The sequence below is a fragment of the Pogona vitticeps genome, chromosome 4 (assembly GCF_051106095.1).
Source record: "Pogona vitticeps strain Pit_001003342236 chromosome 4, PviZW2.1, whole genome shotgun sequence".
NCBI lineage: Eukaryota > Metazoa > Chordata > Lepidosauria > Squamata > Agamidae > Pogona > Pogona vitticeps.
This window is the reverse complement of record NC_135786.1, coordinates 93782432-93798518: the sequence shown is the minus strand read 5'-3', so window position 1 is coordinate 93798518 and position 16087 is coordinate 93782432. Positions and strand designations below refer to the sequence as shown.

Genomic DNA, 16087 nt, shown 5'->3' with positions numbered 1-16087 from the left:
GACAAGTCCAAGGATAAGGCAGAGCAGTCCGAAATCAGTCCGAGTAAAGCCAGAAAAATACACCGGGTCGTCAAGTTGAAGGGAAAAAGCGCTAGGGTAGTCCGTGAGCGAAGCTGAGGTCAAAGCCAAAAAATCAGATAGATAGATCGCAATAAACGCAGCTACGACGAGAGGCTCCAAACCGCTAGGCGGAAAAATGGAACTGAGGGACGGTTAGGCTGGGCGTGCGCAGTAGGGGTAGTCCTAAACATTGTTACTTTTCTCTTGCAGCTAGAAAACGTTCCGAGAGGCCCAACGCTGGCGCTGGTATTAACCCTTTGTGTGCATTCACAGAAGACCACGATGAAGAAATAATACTACACAAAGGTAGAAATCTAACATTTATGGGAAAGAGTTAGCATCAAGCAACTTTTTTTTCCATTAATTTTTAAAAGATAAACTGACCAAAAAGGGGGGAAGTGGAGGAAGGTATTTTTCTACTCAGCTGATAGCCAATAAAACCTAAACTGCTATAGGAATGAAGATTTCTGCTCATGGAGTCTGTATCCTTAAAGTACACATTTTAGCCAGTGCTCTGATATAAAAAGCCTACAACACTGTGGCCCACAAGACAGCTAATGCTGTTTATTTTGGTCAATATCTTATTCACCATGGACAGAGGGTACTGTTATGAATCTTTATGCTGCTTCTTCCTTGCTATGTGCTGTTCCTGTCTTCCTCTCTTACTCCACCTCCTTCTCTTAGCCCAGAGAAGGGAGTGGAGGTGCCATCAATTCTGCTACTTGTCTCTTGTGCAATGGGGAAGGGGATGAGTCTGGATTGATCCTCTTCTACAACACTATGGTATGGTCGTGTCTGCATGGACCTTCAGCCAGCCTGATGGAGAACATTCCCATTGATCCTAAAAGGGCTTGTGTTTCTACAAGAAGGTAATGGTGGAAGTACTGGAAAACCCTCACTGCTCACAGAACGATTGTGTGAGTGCACCAGAATGGGGCAATAGGAGCCTATCTTGCTTCCTAACATGTGTGCAGATTTCGGTATTATGTCACAGACTCTGCAACCACAGCCACTTAAGCTCTGAAGGGAGCTTAATTCAATGCTTGGATCGGAACATTGCTCCGGGAGAGGCAGCAGGTTCTACAGAAGAGAACTCGGATCCGTTTCCTGTGCTGTGTTATGTTGTCACCAAATGCCACTCAGTGGGCAAAGTGTTCAATAGAACAGTAGTGTGGAGAACGTTCTCCCACTTATTCCTTCAAATCAGATGTAATGTAAAAGTTTTGTCCTTCCCATATCCTAATAACTGTGGTCGTGAGATCAAATTCTGGGAGCATCTACCAGTACTAGATTTAGAGTCCGATTCTTGCTGCATCAAGTACGGTTTTGTAGGAATACACCAGCATGTTGGCAAAGTTAAACTGAAAAAAAGAAAAGAGAGGGAGAGGGAGAGAAATACATATGAAAAATGTGCACATGGGGGGAAATGTGTTAACTGGGATTGGTTACAGGGATCACATAACTCTCCTGTTACAGCAGCTCCACTGGTTACCAGTTCATTTCCAGACACAGTTCAATGTGCTGAGTTTATCCTATGAAGTCCTAAACAGCTTGGACCAAGCTATCTCAAAGACTGCATCTCCCTTTACAAGCCTGCCTAGGTTGTAAGACCTTCAGGAAAGGCCTTTCTCTTGGTCTCACCATCCTCACAGGCACACTGGATCAGGACACAGGAGAGGGCCTTCTCTGTTGCTGCTCCCAGACCCTGGACCTCCCTCCCATGGGAGGCCAGATGGGCTCCGCCTTCACTGTCCTTCCACAAGCTGCAAAAGCTTTACTCTTCAGGGAGATTTTTCCTTAGAGACCAGCTATCTAAGAGGGTTATTTTAAAAAATAGTACTGATGATGTTCCAGACCTATGGCCTCAAGAGGCCTATATTCCTGGTCTGAGTTCCTGGCAGATCTCAGAGAATGAATTTACATTACAATTTTGAATGCACTCCTGTTCCCATCTTGCTCCTCGTGCTCACTCATGAATGTGTTTGCCTCTGCCTCCTTCCAAAAATGAATCTTTTCTTCCACATCCTGATTTTCTCAGCATCTTCCAGGATGTTTTAACTTTCCAGCTCAGCAGTTTTTAGATGATGGTAGCGGTGATGAAGTAGTCTTTTAAGGTGCCACAAGTTTTTTATCTTCTATAATTGTTTTGCTTTGGCTTTGTTTCTTGTCAAATTTCCCTATATCTCTGAAGCTTAAATGCCCATTTCCTTTTTTATAGGTGGAGAAGATGGAATCTCACTCAGACAGCTTTCTATTCTTCCTTCCTTGTACTTTGACGGCTCCCTCCTCTTCTTGCATTATTTACAGTCAGTCAGGGATGCATTCTGTATGAAAGTCACTATTCAAATTAAAATTGTATGACATTCCAGTACATTATGCTTGGGCTCTGGATTGTTCAAGTGGCTCAGGAACGTTTTCTGAGAGATGCAGTGATTCACCTTATGGAAACACAATAAGTGAGCTGGTATGTCTTACAGATGTGAATTAATACCATTTCCCTTAACAATAACTTATACTCAAATTATGTCAGAAGTATTTGAAAAAGGTAATGCTGCATAACAGAAAGGAAAAGAAAATATCAGCAAGCCAAATATAAAAGCTTGCACAAGATCTGTTTACTGAGAAAGAAAGAGAAGGAACACTTTGTGTAATATAAAATTAAGAAAGTGCCCTTAAAACTATATAAAGGTGAATGCTCAATGGGAGTTTATATGTACCAAATGTTCATTTCCCTATTGTTAAGAATCCTACTATCATAAAATAAAGAATAAGAGACACACAGAGTGTCAGAAGCAGAGGGAAATGGTCCAAAACAAAATGTATTAGATTCTTGTTCATAAAGTCTGTAAGAGAAAGTGCTGAAAAATATAATATGGCAGAGAAATGTCTTGTTATCACAACCTGCCAGCAAAAGGGTGATGTATGAGATATAAATAGAATCAAAATTAATAGCATGCTAGTTCACGGAATTTAGGGTCCAAGTGAAAACACCAGTAGCTTCATGATAGTTAGGGAGGAAAGCCCAAGATCACGGAGGGGGCAAAATATTGCATCACAGACAAATGAAAGAGAAAAAGATGCTACCAAGACAATGCATTTAAAAATCAAAATCTAGGTGTCTGCAATTTGTGAAAACTGGCTGTGCAAAGCTAGTCTCTCTTTCTAAAGCAAAACACAAAAGAGAGAGAGCACAGCAAGCACAGAAGGAGATTTTTAACAGACACAAACAACTCATCTGATACTACCAATTTTTAAAAGCCAATAAAAACCACTGAATTGCTCAATGGCTTAGATCTCTGGCTGCAAAGCCAGCGGTTGGGGGATCAGTTCTCCATTGTGCCTCCTTGTCAAGGGCAGGACTTCATGATCCATAAGGTCCCTTCCAGCTCTGCAGTTCTAAGGTTATTCTTATTAAATAAGGTGGCAGATGTCGTAGTTCAATTATACCATTCGTGCAGCTTGATGAAACTTTTTGAGAGGCATGAAAACTCTAGAATTAACAGAAAAACTCCCACCTTCTTGCAGGTGAGGGGGAAAATAAAACAAAAAAAATCTTCATTCATGCACATGCACAAGCAGTGAGTTACTTCTCTATCTGAGATCATTTGTTGTTGTTGTTGTTGTTTAGTCGTCAAGTCGTGTCCGACTCTTCGTGACCCCATGGACCAGAGCATGCCAGGCCCTCCTGTCTTCCACTGCCTCCCAGAGTTTGATCAAACTCATGTTGATCACTTTGATTACACTGTCCAACCATCTTGTCCTCTGTCGTCCCCTTCTCCTCTTGCCGTCACACTTTCCCAACAACAGGGGCTTTTCCAGGGAGGCTTCTCTTCTCATGAGATGGCCAAAGGATTGGAGCCTCAGCTTCAGGATCTGTCCTTCCAGGGTTGATTTCCTTCAGAATGAATAGGTTTGATCTCCTTGCAGTCCAGGGGACTTTCAAGAGTCTCCTCCAGCACCACAATTCAAAAGCATCAATTCTTTGGTGGTCAGCCTTCTTTATGGTCCAGTTCCCACTTCCATACACTGCTACTGGAAAAACCATAGCTTGGACTATGCAGGACTTTGTCAGCAAGGTGATGTCTCTGCTTTTTAAGATGCTGTCTAGGTTTTTCATCATTTTCCTCCCAAGAAGCAGTTGGCTGCTGTCATCATCTGCAGTGATCATGGAGCCCAAGAAGGTAAAATGTGTTACCACCTCCATATTTTCCCCCTTCTATTTGCCAGGAGGTGAAGGGACCAGTGGCCATGAGCTTAGTTTTTTTGATGTTGAGCTTCAGACCATTTTTTGCACTCTCTTCTTTCACCCTCATTAAGAGGTTCTTTAATTTCTCCTCTCTTTCTGCCATCAGAGTGGTATCATCTGCATATCTGAGGTTGTTGATATTTCTTCTGGCAGTCTTAATTCTGTCTTGGGATTCCTCCAGTCCGGCCTTTCACATGATGTATTCTGCATATAAGTTAAATAAGCAAGGAGACAATATACAGCCTTGTCGTACTCCTTTCCCAATTTTGAACCAATCAGTTGTTCCATATCCAATTCTAACTGTTGCTTCCTGTCCCACATATAGGTTTTTCAGGAGATAGACAAGGTGGTCAGGCACTCCCATTTCTTTAAGAATTTACCATAGTTTGTTGTGGTCCACACAGTCAAAGGCTTTTGCATAGTCAATGAAGCAGAAGTAGATGTTTTTCTGGAACTCTCTGGCTTTCTCCATAATCCAGCTCATGTTAGCAATTTGGTCTCTAGTTCCTCTGTCCCTTCAAAATCATGCTTGTACTTCTGGGAGTTCTCGATCTGAGATCATACTCCCCTTTTAAACAAAATCACACTTACTAAATACCTACTGGAAAGTAAATGGAATTGAAAACAAGGGCGACCTAGCCACATACACTTTGTTTTATAGAAAAAATATGATTCTTTTTTTTCACTGATGAAGCAGTAAATTCAGGCTGTGAAAGGTGGGGCCCAATACTGACAGCAGCCATGGGCTAAAGGACCCTGTTTGAACACCCTTGTTGAGTGTTAAATGGTGATTTGGAGAAAGGTTTTTCTCTTATATCACTGTTGACTGAAAAACAATATGGAATTGGTTTGTACATCAGTAGAAGGAATGTGGGAAGCTCAGTAGACAAAAGTGATTGAGCTGAAGAAGGAGGGGGGGGAGCAACAATGCAGTGATTATTCATGTTTTCTTGTTTTTTGCAAGGATTTATTCAGTAACTTGACCACTACTGAAGTGGGAAGCAGGAAAGGCAAAGTGAAGATGCTGAAATAAACTTGAGTACAAATATGGGGAAGCCACACTGTTGTAAAGACACATTGGCTAAATTCCTGCTGCTTAACGTCGTAAGTCACCCTAGAATTGGCCCATGGAGTCAATGTGGATTTGGTCAACTTCTCCATGAGTTCTATGAATTCAAACTTACTGTGCCAAAGTAAGCAGCAGTTAAGAGTAAATCTATTTAAATCAACAGAACTTACAGGAGTTGACTCACCAAATCCCTACTGATTCAATGGGTCTATTCTAGTATGACTTTCTATTCTAAACAACAGGATTCTAGCCACTAAATGATTCCCCTTTACTTTAGTCTTGTCTGTTCTTTCAGGATATAGCCAAGTCCTCAGAATAGTTCAGAAGGGTACCAGAACATTCAATCACACATTAGCTAGTCATATATACATAATGCGTTGCATGTTTTGAATATCTCTTAAGTTGCAAGATTGCAGCTTGAGACTGATAAACAAATAGTCAAGCAATACCTTATTACTCTGAATGAGTTCAAATATCCAAGGCCTGATTAACTGCATCCAAAAGTATTGAAGGAACTGGCTAGTGAACTCTCAGAATGGCTATTATTTTCTTGAAATCATGGAAAATCAGTGAACAACCAGATGATTAGAGAAGGGCTAACATAGTCTCTATCTCCAAAAAGGGACAAAAAGCAGGAATGTGGGAACTTTAGACCAATCAGTGTTTGTGCACAGGGAATGCCTATCAAATGTGTAGATGACACAAAATTGGATGGAATAACTAATATCCTGGAAGACATAAACAAAATTCAAAAACATCTTAATAGGTTTGAACACTGGGCTGAAAACAACATAATTAAATTTAATAGGGACAAGTGCAAAGTTCTACACCTAGGGAGGAAAAACAAATGCATAGTTACAAAATAAGGGATACTTGGCTCAGTAATACTATCAGTGAGAAGGATCTTGGAATTGTCGTGGATCACAAGTTAAATATGAGCCAGCAGTGTGATGTGGCTGCAAAAAAGGCCAATGGTATTTTAGGTTGCATTAATAGAAGTATTGCCTCCAAATTCCATGAGGTACTAGTCCCACTCTGTTCTGCATTGGTTAGGGACACTGCACTTTAAGAAGGAGACAAATTAACTAGAACAAGTTCAGAGGAGGGCAGCAAGAATGATCCGGGAACTGGAAAGTTCTATGAGGAAAGACTGAAAGGAATGGGCACATTTAGCCTTGAGAGAAGAAGACTGAGGGAAGATAAAATAGCCCTTTTCAAATGCCTGAAAGACTGTCATACAGAGGAGGACAGGATCTGTTCTTAATCATCCCAGAGTGCAGGACATGTAATAATGGACTCAAGTTACAGGAAGTCAGATTTCAGTTGAATATCAGGAAAAACCTCCTAATTGTTAGAGCAGTATGACAATGGAATCAATTACCTCAGGGGGCAGTGAGCCAACCCTGGAGGCATTCAAGGGAAAGTTAGAGAGCCATCTGTCAGATATGATCTGGATTCCTGCACTGAGCAGGGGTTTGGACTGGATGGCCTTATAGGCCCCTCCCAACTTCATTATTCTATGATCGTAAGTTCTAAGGTCAACAGTTCTCTTCTGTTGTCCATCCATGGATTGTTACATGAAGCCTGAGAAGCAGAAGCATGGCTTAAGATCACTCTGTTCCAGGGCACTTCTGTTTTGTAATCTTCTGCCCAGCACATCCTTATTAACCATTCAAATATACTTCAGGAAGTCTATAAGCAGCAAGGGGATTTGAAACCCAAGCTGCAGGATATTTGGGTCACACAGCTTGGTATGTAACAGCTAATGACTATGGAGACTTCTTAACTCGAGGCAAGTCACTTCCAAAAGTTCTGGCTTTGCATAACTAACAAACAGGATTTGCGCCAGTGGGTACAAATGGCTAAAGTCTTGAGAAAGAAAAACGGGACTCTTTTCTTCGCTCTCATTTTTGAGCCAAGGAATTTTGTGCAGCTTGGAAATATCTTTTGAAAACTTACAGACAGCACAAATTGACAAGAATGAGGAATGTAGCACAGAATTTTTACCTCCCTACTGAAGAGTGTTCCAGTTCACTTTTCTGAATACATATTTTGTCCGAAGCTACAAAGGCTTCAACAGAACACCACAGAAGGATGTAACGCATGGAGAAGAAAGGGAGAGTTAGGACCAATATATTAGCCCTACCTCCCTACTCCCCCCAAATAACCTTATGATTCCTTGACCTGCCTCGAAATTACAACTGTCCCCAAATAACGCCCTGAGTCCCAATGATTCAAATTGCTAGTGGTTCAAATACTGGTAAAGCAATTGCCAAATTATAGTAATTGCCGTCACAGCAACCAGATTTTACTGAGACCGTACACCCAAATAAATGCCTCGTGGCTACCCATTCATCTAGCAGCAGGAAAGATGACACTTGACATTTGGAAACTTTCCTGTGAAGATTGCTGCAAGGCTTTTCCCATTAGTTTCATGGTGAGATGGTAAGGTCGAATAAGCTCCCTCAAAACCTGCAAAGGGTAACGGAAACACTCTACTATTAAGCCTGCTTGATCTAAAACTTCAATTGACAAGCTATGAATTGTCAGATTCCCTCCAACGCTTTTGGAATGTTCCCATTTCAATGGAAACAGGTGCTTTATTGTGCAGATCCAGGCCCAACAAGGCATTTGTCAAAGAAAAAGTGATGCGCTTGGAATGAAAGGGCTGGTTCATGATTTACTTGGCAGAAGCATTTGCTCTGTGTTTGGCATAGCAAGCGCTATCAAATGTGAAGGGTAAATGACCAAAGCATCTTCTGCAGGTAAATTTATGCACTTCTGTCACTATTGTTGAGTTCCGGTCCTGTAAAGGGTTTGGATGAAAGGCTCCTTGGAAGCACCGAGTGCCACAACAAGTGAAGGGCTTGGTATAGACGTGGTAAATAAATGACTGAGAACACACGGTGGGCATATATTAGAGACTAACAGTCAACAGACACATATTATTTATGCTTTGTATACTTTTTGTTGCTCACTGATAATAATGTCTACCCATAAGAGAAACATCTGCTAGAGATGGTGCAAACCAGCCAACAGCAGCCTATTATTATGCAACCTGTTAGCATAAGATGTACTGGGGATCTTGTGCTGCTTCAAGTGCACTCACTCTACACACACAAACGTGTGTGTGTGTTCTTCTGAATTTCTGTATGACATGGAAATCATGCAGTCTCAGTTTCCTTGTGTTTCTTGTATTAGCTTGTGGGACACTGCGGGTTTTTCTTTCTTACATGAAAGTAGCACATTTTTAACCAAGGTATGCATTTATTTTTACATTTTGCCAAACTTGTACATTTCTATCCCTTGACTAAAGGGTGGTTTTGCATATTTTTTCCAGATGTGTAAAGACCTATCATTAACAGTTCAGCTCAGGACTCACAAAGATAAGACTGTGAGTTCCTTTATTGAGTCAACCCATTTTACATTGGGTCATTTCCCCCCCCCCCACTGCTTTCAGCTTTTCCCAGCTTTATTGGCTTTTCCTGGGAGTCTTGTCTTCTTGTGATATGACCAAAATACAATAGCCTCATTTCTACTTCTAGAAAGAGTTCAAGGCTTGATTTGATGCAACACCCATTTACCTGCCTTTCTGGCCTATGGTGCCCAAAAATCTTTCCTCCAATACCATATTTTGAATGAACTGATTTTTCCCCCACCCAGCTTTCCCCTCCACGCACTGTAATGAACATCATCATTTGGATGATTTTGACTTTGGACTCCAGTGACACGCCCTAATATTGAGGATTTTTCTTTGTTCCTTCCTACCTACTCTTTCAAAATTCAGCCTTCTTCTAACTACACAAATGCACTCTCAATTTTGACTGATAACTGAATCAAGGTATAGTAAACCTTTAACAATTTCAACTTCTTCACTGCTAGCATTGAAGTTATGAAATTATTAGTTTTAGTCTTTCACACATTAAAATGTGAGCACTGTTTTGCATGAATTTTCTTTCTCCCAGATGCTCTGAAATCCTTATAAATGATCAAGTTCTTAAGGTGAACAACTTTTTTTTCTCCCCAGTAGTGAGTCCAGGATATTTAAAAAAAAAATTCCATCAAGATTGCTGAATTTCTTTCCCTACACTGTATGTATGTATGTATGTATGTATGTATGTATGTATGTATGTATGTATGTATTTATTTATTTATTTATTTATTTATTTATTTATTTATTTATTTATTTATTTATTATTTGGCTTCTATAGGGACGTGGTGGCGCTGTGGGCTAAACCGCAGAAGCCTGTGCTGCAGGGCCAGAAGACCAGCAGTCATAAGATCGAATCCACGTGACAGAGTGAGCTCCCGTCGCTTTGTCCCAGCTCCCGCCAACCTAGTGATTCGAAAGCATGCAAATGCAAGTAGATAAAAAGGGACCACCTCGGTGGGAAGGTAACAGCGTTCCGTGTCTAAGTCACACTGGCCATGTGACCACGGAAGATTGTCTTCGGACAAACGCTGACTCTATGGCTTGGAAATGCGGATGAGCACTGCCCCCTAGAGTCTAACACGACTGGACAAAAATTGTCAAGGGGAACCTTTACTGGCTTCTATAAACCACCCATCTGGCTACCAAGGCCACTCTGGGCAGTTTACACATTAAATACAACATCAAAAAAAATTTAAAACAAAAAAATATAATAATCATAGGATCAAAATTAAACAGATACACACAAGCAAATTTAACCAAAAATAATTAAAATGAAATGGAGGCAAGGTGGAGGAACTGATAAAATAAACATTAAAACAACCACTCTATTAAGATGTTATATGGCCCAGAGAGGCCTGTTTAAAAAAAAAATCATGTTTTTAGCAGTAGTTTAAAAGTTCCCAGTGAAGTTGCCAGGTAAATTTTAGGTGGGAGATTATTCCAAAGCTGGGGGGCAAGCACCTAGAAGGACCAATTTTGTACTGGTCAAAGACTGGGAAATCTGTCAGGTAGTCAAGGAAGTATGAATGGGCAGGCATTCAGAGCCTGAAATTCAATGGCAAGTTGTTGGAACTGCAAACCTGAGGGAAAGCCAGATGTTTCAAAGAATCTGGTGAAACAATCATGGTCTATTTCAGCCATTCTCAGTGGGGGTCCCTGGCACATTTGTAGGGGGCATACACCTTATACAGTCCTGATTCAGCCTATATTTCTTTCATATTGTATTTCATGGCTGTGGCCAAAAGAAAATTGACAATGGCTGGTCAATTGTATCGCCTGGCTCCTACTGAACTCATAGCTGTATCACTGATCTGCTACTCATTTATATATTCCTTTGCCTATATCAGTCCCACATTAATGACAGTTTTGAAGAAATGCATAGAGATAATCAAAATATCTTAGAATCACAATTACCAAAGATAAACAAGAAGGAAATACGTAGTGCTCTATGATTAGTATATAATTATGGATGTTCTGTTTACATTGGCACCTGCTCCATTGCAATTATTGTCATGTTCCTCATGTTAGAAGATCTTACCTTTTGTCAACACTTATGATAAAACATCAAACAGCAAATGTTCTTGCAATATCAATGGCTCTTTTCCTCTCCTAAATAATGTCCTTTAATTTCAGTTGGACACAACAGAAATATCATTGGATCTACTGACAGGCAACTTCCTACAATTTGCTCTTTTTTTTCCAGAAACTTGCAATCTGAGGCAAACTCCATTGTATATAAAGTAATGTTCCTTTCTATAATATAAAGCATTCATGCCACCTATTTTTCATCTTTTTAAAATTTACTTTCCTCTGAAGTCCCTGGATTAAAATACTGTAGATACCAGCTCTTAGAAAATATTCTTTTAAAATGTCTTATAGAGAGACCAATGGTATATAGACAATTCAGTGTAATTCTGCACACGTATTTTACTTCAAATACTTGTGCAATCCACACTGAAATGAGAAGAGCTAGAGCTGGTGCAGAAATCTGAATATTATTGTCCAGATGCTGCAAATTGTCTTATGAGTGACAACGAAAGCTGCATCATCTTGCTGAAACCTCTAAAGCAGCTTCTCTTTTTAAAACCTTCGCTGAATAAAAATAGGATTTCATCTCCCCTCCCCATAGAATCTGAACTATGCAAAGGAAATAAGCACCTTCCTTCCATCTTTCTATACCAAAGGATTCAATACTGTTCCTCTCTTTAAAATCAGGAATCAATATTCTCTAGAATTCCGGTTGAAATAAAAACACAAGGAGTCAATGGAACTTGCCACCCAAATGACCAGATATTTTTGTAGGCTTGTTAGAGGTCAGAAAAACTGACTTGATTCCCCCAAAGGGAGCACAAAGCAAAAGTGGTTGTAGCCAGATTTCACTGAAAGTGCTGCATTTCTCTCCTTTTGATCCTGTTTAGCTTTTGGTCTGGTTTGGCAAGTAGTATGTAGGAATATTTGGATAATATAAATACAGGCTTTTTGGCACCAAAGGGTTGCAAGATGCCACGGACCCTTCCTTTCTCTTTCTATTGTCCATGTGGCCACCTCCCTGAGTCACCTTGAACCCTTCAAATTTATACTAGCTCATTCTCTTTTCATCACCCTTGTCACTTCCATAACTAAGAGTTATGGAACTCTTTCTCAACTTTCCATGTAACCCCCCTCCATTTTAACTAGATAAAATCCCCTTACACTGCACCTCTGTTTTCTTAGAAACATATTTTTAAAAGAGAAATAACCTTAAAAGCTAGTAGAGGGACCACAAAGCTCTTCTTTGGTTTTGCTGAACCAGGCTTTGTTATAGTTTATCAGTCTCTTCTTCTGGGGATACCCTGGGACTGTGTAGCTTGCCCACAGCCACATAGGCTGAATCTTCTCCTACAAGGGACAAGAAGGAATTGAACTCCCTCTCATTTACTGTACTTAGCTATCCAGCCAATAGGAATATACACTCTTGCCTGTCTTATTTGTACACACAAAAAGAAGAAACCACACAAATGTTTCCATTTGTAAACGGCCAAGGTATTTTCTATCAGTCTCAACTAGAGTTTCTGCACTGGTGAGAATGATTTTTATGCAAATGGCATAAATCCTGCACATCTGTTATTACTGCTGCCTCATTGCATGGGCTTTTAAAAATCAAAAGTATCAAACAAATGGTTTGCATCTTTTAACATCAATCTCAGTCAGCCTGCCTGTGCTCGGGGTGTGTGTGTGTGTGTGTGTGTGTGTGTGTGTGTGTGTGTGTGTGTGTGTGTGTGTGTGTGTGTGTGTGTGTGTGTGTGTGTGTGTGTGTGTGTGTGTGTGTGTGTGTGCGCGCGCGCGCGCGCGCGCGCGCTCAGCTTCGCAAAGGAAAAACACATGGGGTTTGCAGAGAAATATTTTCTGCAAAAGGAGAAAATGGCTGAAAAGAGGAATCACTGTCTAATTCTCATGTTGGAAGTGGTCAGTCTTGTGTGGTTGAACATTCCTCATCAAGTTGTATTTTTGTATCAAACCAAGACAAATTGTTGAGAATGAAGGCTTTAGTGAGCATTCTTCACATCCTTTACAAAAACCCAAAACCTTCTTCGCTGACATTTTATATTCAAACATGGATGTTTTTCAACTCAACTAGTAAAAAAATTAAATTCTCAGACAGGGAATTTTCAGAACAGTCCTCCATGGAGAGATATAAGCACATTCATTTCCTCTCCAAATATTCAAATGGGCAAGAAAACTAGATAGTTCTTTCTTTCCTTAGCATTCTTTTGTTCATTATGATAGTTTAGAAAACAAGACCATCCTTTCTTCCCCCCCCCCTTTTGCTTTAATGGACTTCTTTTTATGACTGACTCAGGGCTATACCTGTCTTGCGTTTGTTTGCCAACCAAGGAAAGCCGATTCGAAGCAGCTGAAGAAACACAGCAAAAGACATACAAGCCTCTCTGTGCCAGTCACAAGAATTGCTCCTTCCCCTGCTTGAGCATGTCCCTTATACAATTTTTATTTGTATACATTTCTGTCCATGAGCAAAGACAATCTTGCATGACTCCTGGGGTCTCTTGTGCAACTGTCAGATTCATCTGGCAGGTGGGCGGCTTTCTTTGCACAGGTGCCCATGTTTTGTATGTGTATGTATTTTTGAAAGTGCTGGTGTGTGATCACACCTTATACATAATAATTTCTGCCCCAGGTGACAATGCTAAAACTATTCTTTCAAAAAAAGAAAGATTTTTCATGCTGTTCGATGCTGTGCTCTTTTAATATTTATGAGGTGTTTTCTTCCAATTACCTGAGTAAAGTGTATTATGCAGTGTATTATGCATTAAGTTGTATCCCCTTTGGGTAGAAATTGGAATTGATGAGCAAAAGTAATTCTTATTGGTTAACAAAAAGAAAAAAACCCACATTAAACAACTATAACAACTACCAAGGATAGACAGATGCACACACATCAACAACATCTACTTTGAACTTAAGAACACCTTTATGCTCTCACAGTTTTTAATTATCTGACCTTTCCCGTTAAAAATCCTGCTGTCAGGCTTGCAACTAATCTGTCTCTATGATCGCAGTATCCCATTACACCTCAACTGTTCTTTGATTATAGACAGTCCGATAAGATTGGGAATGAGGAGGAAACACATTCATGGCCAGTAAAATCAAGATGGAACTAGGAAAAAGATTCCACTGAAAACTCACTTGTATATATTTGTGCATATACCAGGAAGCCTGTTTCCCATCATTCACCGATTCCACAGTAGTGTTGGCCAGGCCGGTAAAATCTCCTCCTGCAAAAATCCATGGCACATTTGTTTGCATGGTCTCTGTATCAGTTTCAGGGAGGCCCCACTTGTTCAACTTGAGTGGGCACAGAGCTTCTTTTACTGCATGAAAAGAAAAGAAACAGGGATGAAAGTACAAGCAAAGCAGATTTTATTTTATACACCTTTCTGTGGACTGAGCCTACTTCTTCGATGCACAGCAGTGAAACCTCAGTGGACAGACATTTGTACAATATGGGAATGGTAGGAACATAACAGGACTGCAAAGGTTTGGCGCATTGAGCATCATTTAGTGGTCACTAAGGCTTGCTGACAGTCCCCAACCCATAGAGTACTGCCATTTCAATATTGCAGCTGCTAAGGAAAACTTTTCATGAACTCCTCCTGTAAATGACACCACTAGGGTAGTCAAAGAAAAAGAAAATGGTATGAACTTGGGTGCCATTAGCATTCAGGGAAGCTGTGCCAATGGGAATATATCAAAATATCAAAGGAGAGAAAAAAAATGAGTATCACAAACAAAATTCAAGATCAATGTTAGGGAACATTATCACTAGACTATTAAAATACCATTTAAAAATGGAGTGTTTTTGTTTTCTAGGACCTTCATTAGGCTGAACACTGCAGAAACTGGGGTACAGAGAATTTTTACTTTTTCCTCTTTTAATTTGTTTTAGTGATCCAAGAAAGGTAATACAAATCCCTGATTTTATAAATTTCTATGCAGTGAAGCATGGCTTCACAAAATAGTGAAGGACAAACAGCTCATGACTCAAGTGGTATCTCTTGTGCTGCCTTACTACCTTTTTGAGAATGTTGCTTTCAAAAAGTTACAAATAGCAGCAAATGTGTTCCTTATAATTCCTGGGTTAGATCTCTCTCCTTTGTCCCAGTTCTTGAAATGTTTTGTTATAAAACCTGTTCATCTTTTCTTTCCCAAACATCTGTGCATTTTAATAGCAACCAGAGCAATCACCGTGATTGGTCCTCTTGAAGATGTCATGTAGACTGAATGGCATAAAAGGTGGCAAGTCTCTCAGATTGGAAGTGAGGGAATGACATGATTCTGTTCTGTTTATACTGTTCTGTATAAAAACATCCCCTGAACTTATTACATAAGCATGTCAGAAAAACAAAAACTAGCTCAGAACCCTTGCTTCCTTTCTAAGTGCAAAGAATGTCAGTTTTGTGCAGAGAACCTTTCATTACTACTCTGCTTGACCCTTGCCCATCTTGGCTAATTGGAAGATCTGCCAGGGGGGTTCGCACCTGGGTCCAGGAGGCCGTGAACACCTCTTTGAGAGAGGGAGTGGTCCCTGCCACATTGAAAGAGGTGGTAATTCAGCCACTCCTTAAAAAGCCTAACCTGGACCCAAGGCTGGCGGTTAACTACCGACCAGTGGCGAACCTCCCTGATTTGGGCAAAGTGTTGGAGTGGGTTGTGGCCGGGCAACTCCAGGCACTGCTGGATGAAACAGATTTTCTGGATCCATTTCAATTGGGTTTCAGGCCAGGTTTTGGTATGGAGACTGCCTTGGTCGCCCTGTACGATGACCTTTGCTGAGAGAGAGAGACAGGGGGAGTGTGACCTTGTTGATACTCCTGGACCTCTCAGTGGCTTTTGACACCATCAACCATAGTGTCCTTCTGGACAGGCTGGCTGGGTTGGGAGTTGGGGGCACCACTATACAGTGGCTCCACTCCTTCCTGGATGACCGAGTCCAGAGGGTGGTGCTGGGAGACAGTTGCTCTGGCCCATGGCATTTAACTCGTGGAGTTCCTCAGGGCTCGATATTGTCCCCCATGCTGTTTAACATCTACTTGGAAACACTGGGAGAGGTCATCAGGAGGTTTGGGCTGAGGAGTCAGCAATATGCTGATGACACTAAGCTCTACCTCTCGTTTTCCACCAATCCAGGTGAGGCGGTTTCTGTGCTGAACTCGTGTCTGAACCTGATAATGGACTGGATGAGGATTAATAAATTGAAACTCAATCCAGACAAGAGGGAAGT

The 16087-nt window shown here is 40.8% G+C and overlaps 1 protein-coding gene across 2 annotated transcripts in view; it reads right to left on the bottom strand.

The window, feature by feature from the left end:
- Positions 1 to 16087, bottom strand: part of DPYD (dihydropyrimidine dehydrogenase) — a 623728-nt gene that overhangs the window by 271144 nt on the left and 336497 nt on the right. For both annotated transcript variants that reach the window (XM_020801233.3, XM_072997958.2), the window contains exon 12: positions 13993 to 14177. In XM_020801233.3, coding sequence (XP_020656892.3) covers positions 13993 to 14177 — 185 coding nt within the window. The remainder of the gene's footprint in view (positions 1 to 13992; positions 14178 to 16087) is intronic.